Raw genomic sequence first — 24,961 nt, forward strand, 5'->3', positions numbered from 1 at the left:
TTGTCTTCACAAACTCTTTTGAAATCCACAAAATCTGAGAAGAAACATTGAAATTTGAATGATGGTGAACATAGAAATAGACTTATTCAACCACAACTTTTTGATTTATTTTTTTTTTATTTTCTGAAATTACAATTAATTTATTTCTATATATATATATATATATATATATATTATGGTTTAAAATAATTTATTAACATGAAGAACCCACAGAATTATTCAATACATGCTATAACATAATATTTTATACAATTAATGCCAATACATAAATGAGGGTTTGCTTGGCGCGAGTGTTCATAGATGTTCAGGGGAGAGGGTTTGGGAGAGTTTGGGTCGTTTTATCATGAAATCGGTATTTTTAAGTTACAAATACCTTTAAATAATACCCAATTAAAAATATTCATCCTCACTTAATTCGACCACTCAAAATGCAGCACAATTATATTTCACCAATGAATTCCATTGCATAGAGGCTGAGATTACAATGAGGTTGGAACCTATTCAACTGTTTTATTCAAAAAGAAATATACTTAGCCTGGAATAGGAGAGGAAGGTTCCAATACTCTAATTTGGAGTAGGTTAAAAAGAAACAAAATGTCATTTTCTTGTACCAAAAACAGTTGTCTTTTAGTCAATACAGCGGCAGATTCATTATTCATAGGTCTTTATTTTTCTGAGATATGGCAATTGACTCTTTCTTTCATTAGCAATGCAATACATCATGAACAACACGTATTAATTAAGAAATTACGGGGCATTTGATTGGTGTTTTGAGAGGAATGAAGATAGGATTAGTCTATTATCTTATTTGGTTGAGTTTTGAAGAGTGAAATAAGGGGTAGAGCCAGGAATTTATGTGAGGGTGGGCAAAATCAAGTGGTGCCTCCGGATTTTTTTAGGTTATTTATTAGTTACGTCTTTTAAAGTATGAAAAATAACACTAAAATCATATAAAAGAGAGAGGGGAAAGGTAATGTTGGGCCGGGTTAGTGGGCCGGATTGGGCAAAATATATTAGTGTGGACAAAAATTAGAGTTGAGGGTGAGCAAAAATGGGCTCCGCCCTTGGTTGGAATTCCAAACTTATTCCACCCTATATTCTCCCTTGTGGTGAATAACTAAGCTCACCAAAATGGTGAGAATGACAATTCTTCACAAGGGAGAATGAGTTTTGATGTATGAAAGACTTTTTTATACTTGTTATAAAATATTATTTTACTTTCTAAAAAAAAGAGTAATATGTAAATAATACTATTAATATTCTCGCACTCATGTTCACTCTTTATTTTATACCAAACATGACCATGCTCACCCCATACTTATCTCACACTCACCTCGCACTTATTTTCTCCTCATCTCATGCTCACTTCACACAATTATGAACCAAATGCCCTGTTAGGGTAATCATGAACATTTCTTTGAATTTTATGTCACCTAAAACCAACTCCTTTTCTCTTATTCTTTTGGACTTTTTTATGACAATGAATTTTGTTCCAGTACTTCTAGATTGAATTCCTGGTTTGTGTAGGTTTGCCTTAGCTAAGGGACGTTTGTAACTAGGGGAGTGTGTGAGCTTTGTTAGTTTGGCTTATACTTGTGTTTGAAATCTGCTTGTGTTTAAAACTGTTAACCCTTTATGTAGGTTTTGGTTTTTGACCACTTAAATGTTAAGGAGGAGATTGTTGAGATTTTTACTCCTTTTTATAGGGATAGGTTGAGTGCTCAGGTGTTGAGGATTAACTACTTGTTATATATGTGTGAATGTGTTTTCTGTGTACAGTGGAGTATCCTGAGAAAGCCTACTTTGGTGGACAGTCTCAAGTAACGGGATGTAGGCTTGGGTCAAATTTCACCAGATATGGATTATTTAATACATGGACATTTGCGACTTTTGTCAAAGATTAGTTTAAACTTTAGAGTTATCAGTTATTAGAAACTCTACGTCTAGCCTTGTATTGAAGGAATACTTGTATTGTATGTTTTATAGTTTCGGATTTAAGGAAACTCCTTTTAATTAGGTTGGGTGATTGGTTCTAACTTAGAAAACTAGACTCATAGCAGATTTGAAGTCTTAGGCAATTAGGATTCTTAGGCAGGTATATATACTTGCCGTTCAAGACATTCAAGATTACCAAAGTGTGTGCTCAAAAATACAAGGCAGCTTCCTTCAAAGCTTCGGATTTTTATTTGTTTCATGAGTTTGTGATTGTTGGAGAAGAACCCTGGCATGATATAGCTCTTGGTGGAGTGTGTCACTTGTTGGTGGAGTACCAAACAGTGTCTTCTCAACATTGAGACTTTGGTTGCGGCCAGAGCTTGAGCAGCTAATGTAATTGCTGCATCTTAGGGGATATACATTGGATAGTTGATGTACTAAGGTATCTTAGGATATATCCTTTGTAGTCTTTATTCATCTAGTGGATTATTTTCAAGGTTGGTCGCTTGATAGACTCGAGGTTTTTCTCCTGTTGAGTTTTCCTCATTATTCTGGTGTGTTTGGTTGTTATTTACCTATTCCACAAGTTTCATAACATTTGACTAACAGTTCTTGAATAAGAACAAACTCTCACATGACTGATGGTGAAAGAAATTTAAAAAAAGAGAGAAAAATCAGCCTACGTTCTGGGAAAAATGTAAAAGTATCATAAAAATGTTTAATTAGTTGGTTTTATATATTTATTCATACAAATACTTGACTTTGCAAGAAATGATCGAAGGGTAGAGTTTTGCGGAGTGTGAAGAGCTAAAAAAGATCTCGCGTTCGAAAGTGTCATCCTTGCGCCCGGATGCCTAGCTATTGGAGTGAAAGAATCTTTTGAACGCGACATCAGTGCATTATGGGAATGTACAGCTACTAGAGCTGCTACAGATGTGTATAGCGTGAGTCTGAAGAAATTACAAAAGATGAATTCAGTACATACATGTTGTTTTTCCCAGTTTTGGTGGGATATTTCTCAGTTACTTTCCCCTCGAGAACAAGCGGTTCTGGCTATCACTATGCGTATGCTATGGTTTCGTCGCAATAAGTTTACTCACGAGCGAGTTCTCATGCATCCTACTCAGATTGCTAATCAAGGTGTGTTAACTACGGATGATTTTGCAAGTGCTTAGGTGGGAGGAGATATCTCACTTTCATCTTTAGATCTGCCAAGAGTGGTTTCAGCCGCTAAAGAGTGGAAGTGACCAGCTGTGGGTTATAGTAAGGCTAATTGGGATGCTGCTATTCACTATCCAACGAAGAGGACTAGTTGTTGTGTTATTTTTCGTGATGTTTGTGGTGATGTGATGGCGAGCAATTAATTCTCTTGTGCGATATACTCTGATTGATCCTTATTTAGCAGAAGGCATGGCTGCTTTACATGCTGTTAAGTTAGCTACCGAGCTGGGGTTCAATCACTTAATCTTAGAAGGGGGGACTCGTGCATTATTGTAGAAGCAATCCGAGTAGCTGGTAGTCATAATGTTTCAAATTTCTCTTTCTAGTTTATAGTTTGTGCTTTGTAATCCATCAAATTGGTTGCCCGAGTGCCTCTTATTGCCTCCAGTTCTATTACCCAGGAGTTGGGTATTTGAATATATATTTGGTCATTGACCTTTTGTAAAAAAAAAAAAATTCATCCAAGCACCACCTTGATTCCTCAATCATTCTCAAAATTAACTCCGACACTTCAACTACTCTCCTGATGTCTTCTACAAAATTTGTGGATCAATTTATGTCTTTCAGTTTTAGAAATTCAATTCAATTCATCAAACATGAGAGATTGATTTTCTTAAGTCAGTGAGGATGAAGAATTCGTGGAATCAAATTCGTCCGATAAATTCCTCTCATTAGTGGCAGATGATCAATTGATCCGTTCTTGCTAAACTATTTTCCGATCAGATTCTGTGACGCCAATCAGAGAACCGACTCTAGTCTAAACCTCTCAGTCTCAAAACACTAGATTCTCAATCGGCATCTGCAATCGCTGCCTGCACTATAAGTTCATGTTTGCGCCATGAGTCATTTTTTGGTTAAGTTTTATCTTGTTACGGGATCCTCTAGAATTGTTTTCTCGGGACGAAAAGGAATAAGTGATCTTACAATTGATACTAGAAAATATAGCGTATACACACTTATTTATATACTTCGGAGGTTGACATTGATTATACCAATCGCAATTGTTACAGTAGAAAGAGCATTTTTTGTCATGAAAATTGTCAATAATTGGATTAGGAATTAAATGGGAAACTAATGATTAAATGATAATTTAATCATGTGTATTGAGAAAGATAACTGGATTCAAGAGTTTGTCTCATTCAGACCAGCATTTCATGTTTGAAAATGAATTAATGGCTACTGGGTTTCATTGAAACTACCCACTTGACGTCTTCCCCTATTTTATTTGAAATCAAAGAATGATCAAGAAAAGTTTTCAACTCTTAAAATCTGGTATTTGTTTTTATTGATGATGCATTCAAGCCATTCTCCTCCAAGTCATCTTCCAGGAAAATTAACTGAAATTTATCATTTTCTTACAAAAGCGATCAACTAATTTGACTGATTCAATGATTTTTTTTCTCTATGCCAGCTATAACATGTTTTCTAACTTCTACGAATCTTACAAACCAATTTCTGTTCTTTAAAATGTCTTTCTAGCATCTGGATAAGGTCCAATAACAAATCGGAAGAAAGGAAAGCAAAGGAAGATATTGATTTACTAGGATAATCATTTCATGCGGCATTCTCACTTCTCACAAAAGGATCAGTAGAATTCTTACCACGCATTGTCATCGCCATTAAAGCTGCCATCAGCAATGAAAGCAGAAACTGCTAGCACCAGCTATGTGCGATAAGCCGATAAGAACCAGCAGTTCAACCACTGGAATATCATAAAGCGCCTTCTCCTTCGGAAGCAATGACTGGTAGTTATTCATCAAACTCAAGCACCATTTCCAGTTATGTGATGGGCTAAACTTAACATGTAAAAGCTATGTTGCGCACATGCCAGTCACATGATTTGCAACTATAGGTGGCAGATATAAACTGTTTTAACATATAAGAAAAGTCTTCATAAAGAAATTTTGCAGACTCCAAGTTCATCTAATATGTCTAGACTTGCATATAAATAAGCAAGACATTCCACCCCGATGGACATGACAGTTATTCCTCAACACTTTCAAATGTTGCCCGTCAGTTACCCACATTTGTTTTTCCTTCTGTAATTTTGTCCTGCGAGATTCTGAAATCTCACATCATAATTCTAAAGTTCAGGAAGCAGTGAATCATAAGTGTAAGCCTTTAGAAGCAAAAGAGATGTGTGGAGACGAACATTTTATCTGGGGCCATCACTGAACTAATAAAATAAGCAGCATAAACCAGGTGGAAGTAAGCGAGTGGAAAATGCTGGGTTCATTCATCTGATAGCATGGTTTTCCAGAACACATGCGAGTAATGTCAAACCCTCCAAACTCACAACTCTCTTTCCTTGACTAGCAGGACAAAACAAAACCAATCATTAAAGTCCCATGAATCATGTTAGTGCAGTAATAGAATTTTGAGGTTCCTATGAACTGAGGCGTAGAACATAGCCACTATGAAGAAATTCCCGGAGTTACGAGGGAAACCTCAATGCACATATTGGTCATGAGCAGAGAACGGAAATTGAACTCTATCTCTATGTGACTAATCTCCAGTTGTTCCTCAGTAACTCAGTGCCAGAACTCTATCTAGTCATTGAAAGTTGCGCCAGGTTTAAAGAGGAAACCAGTCATAAGAGCCTATTGTCCCAAGAGTTTTGACACATAAGACTACAGCACTATCATAGCTGCTTAGCTTAAGATTAGGGGTAATCACAAAACACCGAAATTCCAGGAGGCTCAACCACAAATATGAAGGACAATAATATTCTTCCTGGGAGGTACTTGCTACAGAACACCATTGCATTGCAATGCTACAGGACAAGGCAAACGATAGATTGACTGGAATGTGGTTTTCAGCCCACAATTCGCAATGGTATTGATCAACTAGAGTATGTTGACTTTTAATTCATGGGACAACTTGTAATTGATATGGCATAATTAATTTGAATAGAATGACCTAAAGTAGTAATGAAGATCAATAACACAAATACTTTCAAGAAGACATATAATAGGAGTAATTGTGCCAATCAGTTAGACAGTAAACCTAAAGATCAGTCCATATGTACATACCTGCTTTGTAATATCATCTTTCTTTTCTTCCGGAACCGTACAACATCTCTCCCAGCTGCTTCAGATAGCTTTGCCTCCAACTTAGGCATGACCTCGTCAATGGGTCTCCTCAAAAAAGTTGGAAATGCATCAAACAAAACAATTATTCACAAAAGCTGAAAAAATATAGAAACTAAATGTATACCTTTGTTTTCTTAGGCTCGTCGTCGTATCCCATCATACCAACCATAAACTATTATGTCACAGAGATTCACTTCCAGCCGCTAGGAAATCAAAAAATAAAGAAGCTACATCCCAGCTGACAGAAAAAGAAAGCCGAAAAACTTATCGACTTAGTTAAGGAAATATAGACTTTGAAAGAAGGAAATTAAAGAAAGAAGGAAACGCAAATCCAGAGAGTATTTGGTTAAATATAAGGTTTATTTTCATTGATTTTCACCTCTCCATCAAACCCACGAATTCTCACGAATTGAGAACAACTGAATGCCATAAAAATTACATGAAATCAGCAGCGAATAATCATATTACACGATGCCAATCCTATTCTTCCATAAAAACATGTTCGTAAGAACCTTCAATTACTTACACAATGAGGAAGAAGTAGAATAATAAGACCATTAACCATTTAACCTCCACAAAAAAAGAAGATGAATTCCTAATAATAAGATCATGAACAGCGAAAATAAGGCATCCAAGCTTTTGTGACGTAAATCCATGGTTCAACAATTCAATTGCAGACTCCATCCATAAACATTGAAAAAAGAGGAAGAAATTCACGGACTCATCCGACAAGTTGAATGTCACCCAAATCAATCTGTGAAGCAATGTCTTCTAACTGCTTCTTCACACTCATGTCAATAAGCTTGGACCCTGTATTTCCATAACTAACAGTAAATCCAGCCACCAAGGAAGGATCAATCGCAGTCTTTATCCTCACATTCTTTGCCCCGGTCAATTTCTGCACCTGCTTCGCAATCTGCGTCAGATGCTCCGGCTCCAGCTTCACCACCGAAGTCACAATCGCAAGCTCCGTGTCCGTCAAGTTGTTGTACGCCATCTCGAACTCCTTCACAATCTCCTTAATCAGACTGATTCTCCTCGAGTCAATGAGGATGTTCAAGAAATTGACGCTGTAGGGCTGGAGTCCGCTCGATTTCGCTATGTCGTCGAGGAACTTCCGCTTCTCCTCGATGTCGACTGTAGGGTTTACGAAGAAATCCAAAACGTCTGGATACGAAAACAGGTTCTCGATTTTCTCGACGTCGGCTGCGGTGGAATCGAGGGTGTTGTTGCGTCTGGCCACGTCGGCTAAGGCTGCGGCGTAGCTGGAGGCAGCGCTGGATGACATCATCACCGCACCGCCGCGGGAACGGGTTAGGGTGGTTCCGGCGAGCTTGATGGAAGGGAAAGTGGCGGAGAAGGAGAGGTTGGCAGTAACGTGGTTTCTCGAGGTGCGTGCGGAGAGTGGGATTTTGGATTGAAAAGAGATGAGTGTGTTATGGAGAGTCGCCATTGCTGCGATGATGGTGAAGGTGAGAGTGAGGTTGCAGAGTTTGAGTGGCAGAGGTGTGTGGTTTTGAGGATAATGGTCGGTTGTGATGTGGTAGAAGGGAGGATGGACGGTGGAGATACGGCGGATCATCTTTTCGTTACAGCCACTCCTTTGTCTGGAAGAGATAAGGAAATGACACGTGGAGGTACTATAATTATTTCTCTTTTTTTCAGTACAACAAAAAAATAAATCTTTTTGAGCATATGCAAATGCAATCATTAATTTTTTGTTTCTTACAAAAAACCAAGCTCAAATTTAAAGTTGAATTAAATATACATAATTAGAATAATAATTTTTGTATCTGTAAAAAGTTATTTTTTCCCCTTTTCTTCTATAAAATAAATAATATCTCAAAAATTACTTCCTCATGCAATCATTTCCTTAGTTAAGAGGGAACAAGTTCGTGTTTTTTTCGTAAGTTTTGTTGAGTTTTATAACATTTTCCTTCTAAAAAAAACTTATTATATTTTTTAAAAATTATTATTTACTTTTTCTGAATTCTTTCAATATTTGTTATCAGACAAATTATGTGAATATTAAGAGCAGAGTCATTGATATTTATAAAGGCCATTAGATCTTTTGATAAATTGCCAACCTTTTTTTTGTCTGAAAAAAAAAAAGAAAAGGGAAGAAGGCTTGTCGCTATATATGCTTCGTTGGCATACATTCTTATTTTTAGACTGATCAATGTCTACTTGCTGCTACTGGTAAGACACATTTATATGTTGTTTTTATCTTTCTTATCATGGAGTAATAACAACATCATAATTCATAAATACAAATATTAACATATATAAATTTTAAGAGCTAGCATGATTGTTTTTCTTCTTCATGTCCACCATATTAGCCTATTAAAACTTTTAGTTTATGCATATCAGTATAGCACCTCTGTGTTTAATTCAACTAATGTGAGTTGTAGATGCCAATGATTCTTGTGTTGGAGCTACAAGTCATTCATAACAATACATATATATTAACTAGTGATATGTAATAATAAACTATTTGATTCACAAAATTTACTTTACATATCTGTAACAGGAAGGAGTTTTACTCCCAAAAAAAAATGGCATTCAAGGCTTTCTTGTACATTATAAATTTACACATCACTGAGCAAGTAGTACACTTGTAAATACTCTTCCACATGAATGCTTGTTCCTGGTGCTCATCTCTCAATCTCATCTCCTCTGCCACCGCAAGACACTTCAAAAACACTCTGTGAAGTACTACTCTCCATGACACCGACGTCATGTGGAATTTGTAAGAACCGATCCACAAAAATGTTACCAATTGTGGAATCATAATCACTTATTTCATAGTCAAAGAAGGATGCGTTTGTTTCAGTGTGGAATGGATCATATTCAAGAAAATTGTCCACCACTGTTAATGAATTCTCAACTCATGGACCTCTATGTTGCTCAACATTTTCTGCTACTGAGATTCTTGGGTATGCAGAAACATCATTTGTGGAATGATAACCAAACTCATAGTCAGAGAAGAATGGGTCTATCTTTGTGTTAGTTTGAAATGCATCATCACATTCAAGATACTTGTCAACAACTTTCAAATGATTGCTCAACTGTCTGTTGCTCAACAATGTCTTCTACTAAGATGGATCGGCCTATTGTAAAACGAGTTGTGGAATAATCAACCCACTCCATGAGTCAGATAAAGGGAGGGGAGTACTCTCCACACTACAAGAAATTGGGCTTGTACCCGCGAAGCTATAGCTGCGGTTTTTCATAAACGCAGGTATAGTATCTCATATAGCTGTGGTTCCACGACCGCAGGTAGAGGATATGAAAAGACGTCGTCATTTTGCTACAAAAATAAGGGCTCGACTTCTCCATATCCCGCGACCTCAACTTGCTTCCGATTTTCCAAATCGAAATTTTTCATCGCTTCGAAGACCACGATTTCCAAATCATACGACCTCATTCAGAGACCATGATTTCCATCGCTTCTACTGAAACCATTCACAGGTAGACCCTCATCTCGGTGAAGCTCTTTGTGAAACCCTAGATTTCGGTGAACCAAGATTTCGGTGAAGCTCTTGGTCTCTCATCTCAATTGCCACTCTTCTAACCCTAGCTTTTGAGCAAGAGAAAAGATTTGTCGATTACTTCTGTTCTTATTTTGCAATTTATGTTCTAATTTTTTGGTGTGCCTTCATGGTCTGATGCTCTTGTGATTCTTACCCCTTTTTCGTTGACAAGTCTCTGATTTAGTGAGTTGATTTATTTTAGCTCTGTTCTAACAGGATGAATGGGAACTGAAAAGGGAAGATTGTTGTAGTTTGAACTCGCCGACGAAGGAGTGTTGTAGTTGGGTACAGGTTTTTTTTTTGAGAAATCCTTAGGTTTGCGTCTAGTTTTTGGCTTCTATTTGTGCATTTTATGAATTCATTGTTGATTTCTTAGCTTTAAATGGTGCTTCTTTTTGCCGTTTTATGTGTGCCCTTAGGTTTTTTTTCATTGTTCTTCTACTTGAGTTATGATTTCTATAGTTTATTTTTCAGATGTTATGTGACAACGAAGACATGGATATGTTTTGTGGTTGAGGTAGGATCTTGCTTTTCTGGATGAATTCTCAATATGGCTCTGTCTAATTATATTGTGGTTGTAAATTGATCATAAGCAGAGTTCTGTGTGACCTTTTATGTTCTAGGCCTCTCTGTTCCTTGGGATATCAATACCACAACAACTTATTTATAGGTAAATCAGTCTTAACAACTTATTTGATGTTCAATGCAGATATATAGCTGAATCTTATGGCATGGAAGTGTTATTATTGATGCAGGTTTGTGAAATTATGAAAATTTGATTATGGTTTATTATACTAACAAAGCCATTTATAGGTAAATTAGTTTTAATAACTTACTTGATGTTCAATGCTGATATATGGCTGAATCTTATGGCATGGAAGTGTTATTGAGTGATGCAGGTTTGTGCAATTATGAAAATTTGATTATGGTTTATTATACTGACAAATAGTTGTTTTTGTGATTGTAGGTGTTAAATGTCATACTAAGACTTGCCTGGATGCAAACGGTGTTAGGCTTCACAGAAGCACCTTTTCATTCCATGATTTGTAGGCTGTTGTAATGCTTTCTTAAAGATGGTGAAGGTTGCACAGTTCATGGCAAGCATAAAGCCTCAGGCTCTCTTAATTCAAAGTAAGAAGAAGAAGGGGCCAACATGTTGTTTCTTTTCTTGTAAATTTTGTTGGTGTACAAGTTCTCCTGATTTTTTCATTTCTTTTAGATTTACAATGTATTCTCATTTAGTATGTAAGAGCTGAATATGGCTATTGGTTATTCTGAACAATGTATTGGCGTTATATTTAATTTCAATATAAATAATTTTTTGATTTTCTATACATCTATAAAAATAATAATTGAATAAATATTTAATATTAATATAGAAAAAGAATAAAATATAAAATATTTTACCGTTTATGGCAAGCTTTTATCCACGGTCAAAATATACTTATACCTGCGGTTTTGAACTTATACATGCGGTTTTGCAAAACCGCAGGTAAAGAGATCACAATAGCTGCGGTCATATTTTCTTTACCCGCAGTTAGAAAACCGCAGCTAAAGTTCTTGCGACGCTCACTTAGCCTGTGATTTTATAATCACGGGTAAAAGCTATAGCTGCACTTTTTTGTACCTATACCTACGGTTTTACCGCGGGTATAAGTGTTTTTTGTTGTAGTGCCATGACAACAATTTTGTCTGAAATTGTAGGGATTGATTTGCAAAAAAGTTACCAGAGAAGAATTGGTGTGTCTCTGTCTGCAATGCTCCATCATTTTTAAGATAATCATCAACAACCACTAATGATTGCTCAGTCTCTGAAGCCGTAACAGTAGAGAAGAAGCCCTAATTGGATTCAAAGGGGCAGCAGCAACGTATCCCTTTTTTTGAAGTCTATTCATCATCCATACTCGATATTAATTTCTTCCTCTTCTCAGACTTCTTCAAAGAATCCGAGAGTTCATAGTTTGTAACATCAAGAGGAAGAGGATTGAAGTAGTTTTCAAAGAGTTTAGGGTTTTCAGAGATTGATATTAGACTATTATATATTCGATGACATAGAGTACAACATCACCGGATAATTGTCTCTCAATTAGAGACTGTATAGGCCAAAAACCGTTGACCCGAAATACTTGAGCATATGTTGAAAGGCCCAACGAAGGCCCTGGTTAGATCGGCCCAAATATGCATCCGAAGGCGTATCTGGCCCAAGTCCAAGCGAAGCCCGAGTCCCACGTCTGGAATGGGTGCAAGAATAGGCGTCTAAAGGCCCAAGGCCTATAATGCCAAATAAGTCTCAAATTGGGCCACAGGCCCAACCATGGCCCAACGAAGAAGCCCACCTGTACTGTCAAACACGTGTTGACCATGTGACCTGGAACACTACAAATAGAGGAGGATCCCTCCTCATTTACGGTCTCAACTACCTGGTATCGCTCTCCATCTCTCTCTAAAAGTCATTCACTTCTCTCACTAAAATATTTCCCACCATTGACTGACTTGATCGTCGGATCTCCTTCGGTCAGCACTACACTGGTGACCTAGCTTCATGGTTGACCCTCTCTTTGATCTTGCAGGATTGTCATAGGCCTCGTTCGATGACTACAAGTTGATTGCAGATTTTAGGATCTACAAAGACGATTCATGCATCTTCCACTTTTCATGCTCGATTCTCGAATAATTGGAGGTATCAGCACCTCCCTTCACTTCAAAAGTATAGTACCTATCAAACCCGATGACTTTCCTCTCAAAATCGTGAACATCAGTAGGTTTTGTTTGGCAATTCCATGTCCCTGAACATGCTTTCCTGTTAATTCTTTTCAATGTATCACTGATTTTCTTGACATGTGTAAAGAAAAAGACATACAATCCAATCTTGTTATCTTCAACATAGAACAATTTCCAAGGCTTGTTATCGTTGTTCTTATCACCGTACACAGCATCGCAGACGTGAAAGATTTTGTTGATACGAGAAGGAAGGAGGGAAAGGCAGACGATTTTCCTATGGAGATAAAGGACGAGCTATTGGTGGTAGGAGTGGAGCAGGAATCAATATTGGGGTGGACGAGTCCAAAAATAATATCACTTTAGCCCATGCGAAAAAAAAATTTACGAGGATCCATGAGGTGCGCCGAAAATTTTTTTAGGTTATTTATAATTATTAGCACATATATATATAGTTTTATATTTAACTCTGTATTCTATAATGCATTATACAATACACTAGTCTAAACTCTGAGCTATATATATGTGTGTACTGTATTGAAGGGACAATCCCTTGCCCTCCTCAAACTCTACTTTCTATTGCAAATCAACAGGTCAGTAATCCTTCCTACTCTTTGTGGCTCCGCATAGATCAAACCATCCGCAACTGGATCCAAGCTACCTTGTCTAGATCTGTGTTCATTGATGTTCATACACTTTCTACAGCTCGTGACCTTTGGCTCACTCTCCACAAATGCTTTCGTGATGTATCTATGGCTAGACAACTGGAACTCCGGTAGAAATTTCACTCCTTTCGCAAGACATCCCAATCTGCCCCTGCTTATTGCAGTGAAATCAAAGCCCTTGCTGAACAACTCAGGGACCTTGACATCACTATTATCGACACTGATCTCATTGCTCAGGCTTTGGTTGGTCTTGATTTAGACTACAAGGACTTTGTCACTATGATAGCTAACCTGGAGGGTACCATTACCTTTGAAAATTTTCGACAAAGATTGGTCGCTTATGAGGATTGCAGACTTCGTATGGAAGCTATTTCTCCATCATCAACTGAGCAAAAGGCTTTGGTTGCTACTGGCACTGTGTCATCCTCTGAGTCTTTTTCTTCGCCTCGTGGGCGTGGACATGGACGTCGTGGCCGAGGGCGTCGTGGTCGTGGTCCTGGACACTCATTTTCTTCTGGTTATGGTGGTCGAAATTATGGCCATCAATTTTCGCGTGGTTCTGGTCGTTACCAACCCCACTCGTTTCGCCCCACGGGTGCCCCCAAGCATATACTGGTATTCTGGGTCCTTCTCGGTCTCCTGATGTTTGTCAGATTTGTGACATTCCAGGCCACCGTGTAGACCAATGCTATCACCGCTATAACTCTGCTTGTACTCCTAATGATCTTCCTAGGTCCGTTGCTGCCATGTCTGTTGGTGAAACCAATAACTCCTCTTGGTATCCCGACTCTGGAGCCTCAAATCATATGACTCCACATAAAGGTAATCTTTTCTACTTCCTCCAATTATTTTGGTTCTAACCGTGTCCTTGTTGGTAACGGTGAATTGCTTGAGATTAACAAGACTGGTTCTGTAACTCTTCACACTCCCACCAGACCACTCCATCTATCCAATGTATATCATGTTCCTAGATTACCTCATAATTTGTTATCTATCAAACGTCTTTGTTGTGACAATAATTGTGTGGTCATATTTGATGGTAATTCCTTCTGTGTTAAGGACAAGCTCTAGGGGACAACTCTTCTCAAAGTCACCAGTAGCGGCGATCTTTATCCAATTCCTTCCACTTTTGTCAACAATCCAACTTCAGCCCTGATCACTACCTGATGCAGGGGCAGATATGCAGGCAATGGAATACATGGAGCAGTGGGACTTACACTAGTAGGTTGGCTTGGTTAAACTTGGGCTTCTTGGTTGGTCTAATTCCTTCTTTCGTGGGCTTTGTGTTGAGGCCTGTTTGTATTTCCATCTAGGCCTTTTACTGTTCCTTTGTTATTGTGTTCCCTTTATGTAAGGATTTGCTGGTGATTGTAAAGCTTAGCTTGGAATATTGCAGTCTTTAGACTTTTCTTCCTAAAAATGGTGTTCTTGAAGAATCTTGATTTTTGGTTGCCTATATACCTGGGTATTCTATGACTAAACAGGTCTGTGGAAGGCTGTCAGTCTGGTATTCTTTTGAATCAACAGATTGTTAGCATATATATATTGAGTTTGTTAGGTTTCCAGCTACGCTAGTTCGCATGACGAGATGAGACTTTATCTTGTCGATGAAGGTGCCTGAGAGCCTCATGGTTTGTATACAGAATGAACTCACGGTGAAATAAATAATGCCTCCAGTGTTTCACCGCTTGGACAACGGCGTAGAATTCAATGTCATAGGTGCTATAATTGATTCGGGAGCCGGATAATTTCTCACTAAAATATGCCACTGGCTTATGACCCTGACTAAGTACTGCACCAATACCCAATTTAGAAGCATCGAAGTGAAGCTCAAAGGGCTGAGAAAAATTGGGGAGCACCAAGATAGGGGCTGAAGTGAGGCGTAACTTGATATCCTGAAAAGCCCTATTAGCTGCATCTGTCCAAACAAGTTTTTTGTTCTTCAAACAGTCCGTGATAGGGGCCATAACACCACTGAAATAGGGAATAAAACGCCTGTAAAAAGAAGCAAGCCCATGGAAACTACAAACTTCCATGATAGTGCGAGGCCGTGGCCAATGTTTAACAGCTTCAATTTTGGATTCATCCACCTACAACCCCTCACTGGAGATAATATAACCAAGAAACAATACCTTACTAGCCATAAACACGCACTTATGACGGGCTGCATAGAACTTCTCCCGCCGCAACACAGTTAAAACAGCTCGAAGATGTTGAAGATGAGTCTCAAGAGTAGTGCTATACACCAAAATATCGTCAAAATAAACAACAACACAGTTGCTAATAAATGGACGTAAGGCTTGACTCATCACACGCATAAACGTGCTAGGAGCATTAGAGAGACCGAAAGGCATAACAAGCCATTCATACAACCCCTCATGTGTCTTAAACGCGGTCTTCCATTCATCCCCAGGCCGAATACGAATTTGATGATATCCACTCTTCAAGTCAAGTTTAGTGAATATAGCGGCACCACTAATCTGATCAAGCAAATCATCAAGCCGAGGAATCAAAAAGCGGTACCAGACTGTAATTTTATTAATGGCCCGGCAGTCCACACACATCCTCCACGATCCATCCTTCTTTGGTGTCAAAAGGGCTGGCACCGCACAAGGACTCAAACTCTCTCGTACATGACCCTTAGCAAGTAAAGATTCAACTTGCCTCCGCAACTCCTCATGTTCACGCGGGCTCATTTTGTAATGTGGTCGATTAGGCAGCATTGCCCCAGGCTCCAGATCTATATGATGCTAGATATCACGAAGAGGAGGCAATCTCATCGGGAGTTCATCAGGGAAAACATCATGGAACTCAGTAACCAAAGCTTGAGCTACCACTGGTAAGGTTATCGGAGGTTGAATTTCTTTGCCAAGTAACACAAATAATGTCCCAGATTCACGCAAAGCCTCCTCGAAGTGAGCCATATAAAATAAACTAACATTGGCACGTGGGACCTTAGGTGGATCGACTTCTTGAGCAGGTAACAACACAATTTTGACACCCTCAAAAAGGAAGTTGTAAGTATTAGCGCATCCCTCGTAGGTCACATTACGATCTTATTGCCAGGGTCTCCCTAGCAAAAGATGACACGCATCCATGGCAACAACATCACACCATATGGCATCTTTGTACTTCAATCCAATAGAAAAAGAAACCAAAGCACGTTGTGTAATTGCCACCTCCCCCCCTTTTTTGAACCAGGCCAACTTATATGGTTGAGGATGCTTCTTTGTCTTGATGCTCAACTTTTGGATAACTTCAACGGAGATAATGTTCTCACAACTGTCTGCATCAACGACAAATCGACAGACCTTGCCCAAAATAGTACAAGTGGAATGAAAGATGTTATTACGGAGCCACTCATCGCCATGGACCTTGGGTGTCAAGCATGTTCTCCTAATAACCAGAGCAGCCCCCGTGTCACCTGCTACAAATTCTTCATCAAACGCATCTGTGTCATAAGTTGGCTCACCTACTGGAGGTGAGGTATCATCACCACTGTCATCGACCTCCACAAAAAGAGCTTTTTTACCACTTGACGTTTTGCACTCAGCATGCCTGTGTCCTACCTCCCCACAACCAAAACACTTGAAACTGTTAATGCTTGGGCGGTTGGGTTGACCAGAACCAAAAGACATCCTGCTAGGAACATGACCACCAGAAGAACTAGGATTACTAGAAGGCCCCAAACCGAGGGGATGTCCAGATGTACCAACTCGCCGTGTTTGTCTCTCAATATGTACGGCTCGTTGATGTGCGACAGGAATGGAAGCTGGGTCAAGCAGATTAACTATGTCACAAATATGTGATTTTAAACCTCCAACATATCGCACAACTAGTTGGTAATCAGTCTCTTGGATATCATTACGAGCTAGCAGCTGATAAAACTCAGTGGTATAATCATCCACGGTATCCACTTGCCGCAGGCGCTGAAGCCGTTGATACATGATTCGCTGAAAATTATAAGGGAGAAAAGTAGATCTGAGCTGTTTTTTCATCTTGTCCCATGAAGTGATTTTAGATTTACCCAACCGACTTCGGGTCAATTTCACTTGCTGCCACCACGCCGTTGCGAGAGTTTGAAAACGAGTCGCTACCAGCGAGACCCGTTTATCTTCAGGAACACCCTTGAACTCTAGTATCTCCTCCACAGTGGCCAACCAGTCAAGAAATTCCTCGGCCTGAAGACTACCGTGAAACTCTGGAATCTCTGTCCGCATACCCGACTCCCATTGTCTCCTATCTTCTCTCATGGGATGACTGATGCAGGGGCAGATATGCAGGCAATGGAATACATGGAGCAATGGGACTTACACCAGTAGGTTGTCTTGGTTAAACTTGGGCTTCTTGGTTGGTCTAATTCCTTCTTTCGTGGGCTTTGTGTTGAGGCCTGTTTGTATTTCCATCTAGGCCTTTTACTGTTCCTTTGTTATTGTGTTTCCTTTATGTAAGGATTTGCTGGTGATTGTAAAGTTTAGCTTGGAATATTGCAGTCTTTAGACTTTTCTTCCTAAAAATCGTGTTCTTGAAGAATCTTGATTTTTTGTTGCCTATATACCTAGGTATTCTGTGACTAAACAGGTCTGTGGAAGGCTGTCAGTCTGGTATTCTCTTGAATCAACAGATTGTTAGCATATATATTGAGTTTGTTAGGTTTCCAGCTACGCCACTACCAAATTCTCTGCTCCTATTTGGCATCGACGTCTTGGTCATGCTAGTCACCATGTTTTGCAATCAACTCAGCGCATCTGTCCAACATTAGGCATCTCCCCATCTGCTACTAAATGTCTCACTTGTAATTTGGGCAAATCTTGTAGATTGCCTTTTCATGCTGTTGATCATTGTACTTCTGAACCATTACAACTTATTCACTCTGATGTATGGCAGTCTCCTATAATATCCAATTCTGGTCTTCGCTATTATGTGATTTTTATAGATGACTACACTAGATATTCCTGGCTATTCTTCATGCATTTTAAATCTAAAGTTTATCATCATTTTTTTACTTTCCAACGTCTAGTGGAGAATATGTTCAATCGCAAAATAAAATTTTTTCAAAGTGATGGTGGAAAAGAATTTGACAATCACACTCTACTTACTCATTTCTCTTCTTATGGGATTGCCTTTCGCAAGTCATGTCCCCATACTCCACAACAAAATGGAGTTGCAGAATGCAAACATCGCCATATCATTGAAATGACTCACACTCTTCTCATTGATTCTTCATTACCTTCAACATTTTGGGCTGATGCTGTCTATACCTCCATCTTCCTCCTCAATAGGCTTCCAACCCCTGTTTTGAATCATTGCTCTCCTTTTCATAAACTTGGCCATAAAATTCTTATGCTCAACTTCAGCCATTTGGTTGTGAATGCTTTCTTAACCTTAGCTCCATTGTGCCACACAAGCTTACCCCGCGCTCAATTCGCTGCATTTTTATTAGCTATGCATTCAACTACAAAGGGTATAGGTGTCTTGATCCTCTCACCAACAGAGTTTATATCAGTGGCCATGTTGTCTTCAATGAAACCAATTTTCCTTACAAAGAAATTGTCACTCAAACTCCAGTTGTTTATCCCCCACCAGTTCTCTATCTATCCCCATCATCAACCATCCAATTCCCTCTTGTCCATGGTAGGGATCCTCCATTCCAGCCTCTTCACTCATCTTTACAAACATCACCCATAACTTCTCCTACTACCTTTCCTTCAGCTGCAGTCCTTACTACATCTTCCATGCCTACTACTTCTCCTTTACCTCTCGACCATATGGCCCCCACTAGCTTAGTCACTTCCTCCACTCCCTCTACTTCCAATGTTCATCCGACTGTCACCAGATCCAAAGTGGGCAAACACAAACCTCGCCAAGTACTTTCCCTTGTTTCCACTATAGATCCCAGTGAACCTACTTGTTATTCTCAAGCAATCAAAGATCCTAAGTGGAAGTTAGCTATGGCAGATGAGTTCAATACCTTGTTAGCTAATAACACTTGGGATCTTGTGCCATTTCAGGCAAGTAACAATTTAATTGGCTGCAAGTGGATTTACCGGATTAAATACAAATCGGATGGATCTTTGGATCATTACAAGGCACGCCTTGTTGCCCAAGGGTTTCATCAACGCCCTGGCATTGATTTTCATGAGACTTTTAGTCCTATTGTCAAACCCACCACCATTCGTCTTGTTTTATCTCTTGCCATTGGTTCCCATTGGACCATTCGTCAATTGGATGTCAAAAATGCCTTTTTGCATGGTCACCTTCTTGAAGATGTCTACATGAAAGAACCTCCTGGCTTCATCAATTCTACTTATCCCAATCATGTATGCAAACTTCGTAAGGCCATTTATGGACTTAAACAAGCCCCTCAGGCTTGGTTCACTCGTTTTAGCTACTTTCTCCTAGCCCATGGTTTTACTTGTAGTTCTTCAGATTCATCCATGTTTATTCATCGTTCTCCTCTTGGAATCACTGTGTTACTCTTGTACGTTGATGACATCATACTCACTGGTAGCAATCCCACTCACCTCCATCAATTTATCTCCACTCTTTCTACTTAATTTGCCATGAAAGATCTTGGAGATCTCCATTATTTTTTGGGCATTCAAGCAACCAGCACCTCTGCTGGCTTATTTTTATGTCAACAAAAATATTTGTTTGATCACTTGCATCGCTTCTCTTTATCATCTACCAATGTTGTCAAAACTCCTAGTGTTAGTAAGACTTCTTCATCAATCATGGATGGTGATTTACTTGCTGACCCTTCCACGTATAGAAGTATGGTGGGTGCTCTTCAATATTTAACTATGACTCGACCTGACATTGCTCATTCAGTTCATGTTGTTTCTCAATTTATGAATGCACCACGCACTGCTCACTTGCAACCTGTCAAGCGAATTTTTCACTATTTGAAGGGTACTCAACGTTATGGTTTGTATCTGCGGGTCTCCTCAGATTGTTCACTTACTGTCTACACGAATGCTGACTGGGCAGGCTGTCGTGATAGTTGTCGCTCCACTACTGGTTATGCTGTGTTTTTGGGCCCCAATCTCATTTCTTGGAGAGCCAAGAAACAACCTATAGTGTCTCGGTCTTCCATTGAATTTGAATATCGGGCAGTTGCATATGCTGTAGCTGAATCTGTGTGGCTGCGACAACTTCTCAAAGATTTTGGTGTTTTTGTTCCTCATCCTTTCAAAATCTTGTGTGACAATGTTAGCGCCATCTACTTGACAGCAAATCCAATCCTTCATAAACGGACCAAACATATTGATGTTGATATATTGATGTTGATTATCATTTTGTTCGAGAATGGGTTTTGCGTCGCGATATCATTGTTCTATTTGTTCCGTCTCAACATCAACTTGAAGATCTCTTTACCAAAGGCCTCTCCTCCCCACGTTTTCAGTTTCTTCGCAACAATCTGTCCTTGGTTCCCTTACGTCCAGATTGAGGGGGCGTATTAGCATATATATATAGTTTTATATTTAACTCTATATTCTGGACTATATTCTATAATGCACTATACAATACACTAGTCTAAACTCTGAGCTATATATATGTGTGTACTGTATTGGTTTGAAGTTAAGTTAATGAGAATACATTATTTCAATAATAGCGCAACAACTATGATATTATCGAAGAACAACTTTTAAGTAAATATAAATAATTTTAACTATCAAAAATGGAATGCTAATTACATTAAAATGTAATGTTTTTGAAGTCGTGGCTTGTGATACTTTATTTGTCATCCTATGTTGAAGTTATTTATAAGAATTTTTCATAAAAAATAGCTATAATAATACAAAAGAAAGTTTCTTAAAAAAGGAAGAACTTCATTAACGAGAAGAAGGATTACAATCTGTAGTCACAATCTACAAAATAGAACTTGGACAATTGCCGAGCCAATCCATAGGAGACACGCATAACAAGGCACACTTAGGTAAACCATGTCCATTAGCAATATGGTTAGCCCCTCTTTTAACATGGCAACAGGCCACACTTTGGAGGTTGGAAAGCAGCTCCTTTGTACTGCAAATACATAATCCTGCCTCTGAACGATCATTAACATCACTATTCATTGCAAATACCACGAGCATAGAATCTCCTTCCAACATAATACACTCAAACTGAAGTCCCACAGCAAATTCAACAGTTTCCTTAGCTCCTAAATATTCAACAAAGTATGGTTTCATCGGGCCTAATTTGCAGATTAGGCAATATGAGTGTCATTCTCATATCGAGCAATGATACCACTTATCCCAATCTTACCATCTTTAAGAGCCGCATCAAACTTGAGCTTGATAACACTCTATGGAGGGGGCGCCACTTACTAGGGAGGTGCTGCTTCCCAATGCTGTCACTCTAAAATTAGATTCTTGAGCAGTCTTACAATCTTGCAAAAGCTGGTCAGCTTGAAAGCCAACTGCCTCAGGACTACACATTATGTTTCTGTGGAGGACATTATTTCTCACATTCCATACTTGCCAAAAAAAAAAAAAAAGCAGTCGAGAAAAGGCATCTTTATTCATATTATGGATGAGGCCATCTACCCAATGGAACAAAGAGGAACCATAAGGAAAGTTCATACGTGAAGAAGGCCAGCTTCACGATAAGCTTGGCGGACCTATCGACGCAAAATGAACAAATGGGGAGTTGATTCATTTTCACCACCACACATCAAGGATCTAGTTTGAAATGGAATTCCTCATCTCCGAAGGTTCTCAAATGTTGGTAGATAGTCATTATACAACCTACATGCAAAGGTCTTCACTTTTTAGGGCATACCGACTACCCAAATAGCTTTCCAAATTTTCGAAGAAGATGTAGCACTTAGGCCTATGACGTTTTTGGAGGATTTGTACCAATTCTCAATCACCCTGTATCCACTTTTAACTGTGTAGACCCATTAGACTTGAAATACCATCGTCTGGAGTCCCCAACTCTCACATCTCCCAATGGGATTTCCAAAATAGCCTCTACATCAACCGGGAGAAAAATCTTCTTAAAAATTATTCATTCCAGCAGCCCTGCCTTGTATCAATAACGTGATGGACCCTCAGATGACCCATATGTGGATTAATCTGGGTAATAGGCCTAAAGTTCCAAGGCGTAAAAATCCATTTATCAAACCATATTAAAATATCTTGACCATTTCCCACCCTCCGAGATAAACCTTTCTCCAGAATCTCACACCCTTCACACAGACTTCTCCAGGACCAAGATGGATTGCTTCCGACACAAGCCCTCATAATATCACAATTGAGAAAATATTTGGATTTAAGCAGTTTAAAGCAAAAGAAATTCTCATTAATCTGAAGCCTAGCTAATAATGCTAGATTGAAGGATGCCATATATCTAAAGCCTAGTCCTCCACTACTCTTCGGGCGACATAAGCTTTGTCATTTTGCCCAACAAATACCTTTTCCCCCATTACACCTCCACCAGAATTTATTCGGCGCAACCATGAGCTCCTCGAAGAAAGAATTTGGGAGACGAAACACACTCATAGTATAAGTAGGGATTGATTGTGCCACCGCTTTGATAAGAGTTTCCTTGTCAGCCTATGAAATAAATTTTTTCCTTTTATCCCCGAATGGGAGATAGCACTCTTTCCTTGAGATGGTTTCTCCATTTCTCCCTTCCAAACATCACTGGAAGGCCAAGATACCGTTCAGGATTATTCATTTGCCTAATACCCAATCTATCAGTATGCTTCTTTTAGTTGAATCACTGGTATTGGCACTAAAGAAAGCCCCCGATTTGTCAAAATTAATCTTTTGCCCAGAAGCTCGCTCGTAAAGCATGTAAAAGAGAGTGAAGCACATTGCACTCATGCATGTTAGCCCTGCAAAAAAGAAAACCATCATCCGTAAAAAAACAAGTGAATCACCCGAGCACCCTCACGACTAGCAAAAACTCCACTAAGCATCTTATTCCTTTCCGAATCTGCAAGGAGGGCCGAAAGCCTTTGAACACAAAAGAGAAACAGAAATGGGGAGAGGGGATCCCCCTGTCGAAGACCTCTACCTGGCGAAAATCTCCCATAGGAGTTGCCATTAATCAGAACCGAAAAGCTAACTAATGAAACAGTTGAAAGAAAGCACAGATTTGGAAGAAAGCACAGATTTGGGAGAAAGATAAAATTAATATTATTGATAGTTTTTCTCACACTTTTTACTCGGTCTAAAGGTCCCCTTTAAATGCATCATATACAATCCCTAATTACATGGAGAATCATCAATCACTACCTAACATTGGGAAGACTTAATCATCAATCACTACCTAACACTACCTATAATTAAGGAGCTGATTATAATACAAAGTCAACAATTAACACTCCCCCTCAAGTTGGTGCATGGATGTCATACATACCCAACTTGGACAAGAATCGATGAAAGACACGCTTATTCACAGCCTTCGTTAGAATGTCTGCTACCTGATTTTCTGTTCGAATATGCGGCACCTTTATAACTTCACTGTCGATCTTCTCCTTGATGAAGAATCGATCAACTTCTACATGTTTTGTTCTATCATGTTGGACTGGATTATGTGCAATATCTCGAGCAGCTTGATTATCACAAAACAAATGCATTGGTTGACCATTACTATAACCCAAATCTTGTAACAAAAACTGAATCCATAATAGTTCGCAAATGCCTAGTGCCATTCCACGGTATTCTGCTTCGGCACGAGACCTAGCAACTACATGTTGCTTCTTGCTCCTCCATGTGACTAGGTTGCCGCCAACAAATGTAAAATAACCAGACGTGGATCTTCTATCATCTATTGATCCTGCCCAGTCAGCATCGGTATATCCCTCGACATTGAGATGGTCATTTCTTGTGAACAAAATACCTTTTCCAGGACTCCCTTTTAAATACCTTAGTATTCTCATGACCGCGTTCATGTGTTGTTCTCCAGGATTGTGCATAAATTGACTCACCACTCCAAGCGCATGTGCCAAGTCAGGTCGTGTATGTGCCAAATACATTAACCTGCCTACTAACCGTTGATACTCCTTTTATCCACGGATATTTGGTTTGAACTCATCCCAAGTTTCAGTCCCTCCTCTAATGGTGTATCGGCTGGTTGACAAGCGGTCATCCCTGTTTCTTTCAATAAATCAAGGATATATTTTCTTTGGCACAGAAAAATCCCAGAATTATTCTTGGATACCTCAATCCCCAAAAAATATTTTAGGGAACCAAGGTTCTTCATCTCAAACTCTTTGAACAAATATTGCTGAAGTGTTACCCGTTCCCTTGCATTGTTTCCTGTGACTATCATATCGTCAACATACACGATAAGAATTGTTATTTTACCTTCTTTCTTCTTAATAAACAAAGTATGATCTGCATTACTTTGTTTGTAGCCAAAACGTCGCATTGCTTGAGTCAGTCTGCCAAACCATGCTCTAGGTGACTGTTTGAGCCCATAGAGTGATTTCTGCAATCTGCATACCTTCTTCTTATGCGTGCCAAGTAGACTATATCCTGGTGGAAGGTCCATATAAACTTCTTCTTGTACCTCTCCATGTAAAAATGCGTTCTTTACATCAAATTGATGCAAAGACCAATCGAGGTTTGCTGCCAGGGATAATAGTACCCGAATAGTATTGATCTTTGCTACTGGTGCGAAAGTGTCTGAATAATCAATGCCATATTTTTGTGTATATCCTTTCGCTACTAGTCGCGCCTTGTATCGATCAATTGATCCATCTGCCAGATACTTTATAGTAAAAACCCACCTGCATCCCACCGGCTTCTTTCCAGGTGGCAGGTCAACTATTCTCCATATA

General features: G+C 39.1%; 2 protein-coding genes and 1 long non-coding RNA gene across 3 annotated transcripts; 2 read left to right on the plus strand and 1 right to left on the minus strand.

Annotated features, from left to right (window-relative positions):
- Positions 1-6,589: 6,589 nt before the first annotated feature.
- LOC119996078 (ATP synthase subunit delta, chloroplastic) lies at positions 6,590-7,864 on the minus strand. Its single transcript, XM_038842588.1, has one exon. It carries the CDS (start codon positions 7,828-7,830, stop codon positions 6,970-6,972), a length of 861 nt encoding a protein of 286 aa, XP_038698516.1. The 5' UTR covers positions 7,831-7,864; the 3' UTR covers positions 6,590-6,969.
- A 1,157-nt stretch (positions 7,865-9,021) lies between these two features.
- Positions 9,022-11,084, plus strand: LOC119997897. Its single transcript, XR_005468088.1, has 4 exons — positions 9,022-9,719; positions 9,998-10,298; positions 10,491-10,536; positions 10,749-11,084. It is a non-coding gene; the product is annotated as an uncharacterized LOC119997897 (long non-coding RNA).
- Positions 11,085-19,727: 8,643 nt separating this feature from the next.
- On the plus strand, positions 19,728-20,627 carry LOC119996921 (uncharacterized mitochondrial protein AtMg00810-like). The gene has a single exon (XM_038843702.1). It carries the CDS (start codon positions 19,728-19,730, stop codon positions 20,625-20,627), a length of 900 nt encoding a protein of 299 aa, XP_038699630.1.
- The last annotated feature ends 4,334 nt before the right edge of the window (positions 20,628-24,961 follow it).

Source organism: Tripterygium wilfordii, chromosome 4 (genome assembly GCF_013401445.1).
Source record: "Tripterygium wilfordii isolate XIE 37 chromosome 4, ASM1340144v1, whole genome shotgun sequence".
Taxonomy (NCBI): domain Eukaryota; kingdom Viridiplantae; phylum Streptophyta; class Magnoliopsida; order Celastrales; family Celastraceae; genus Tripterygium; species Tripterygium wilfordii.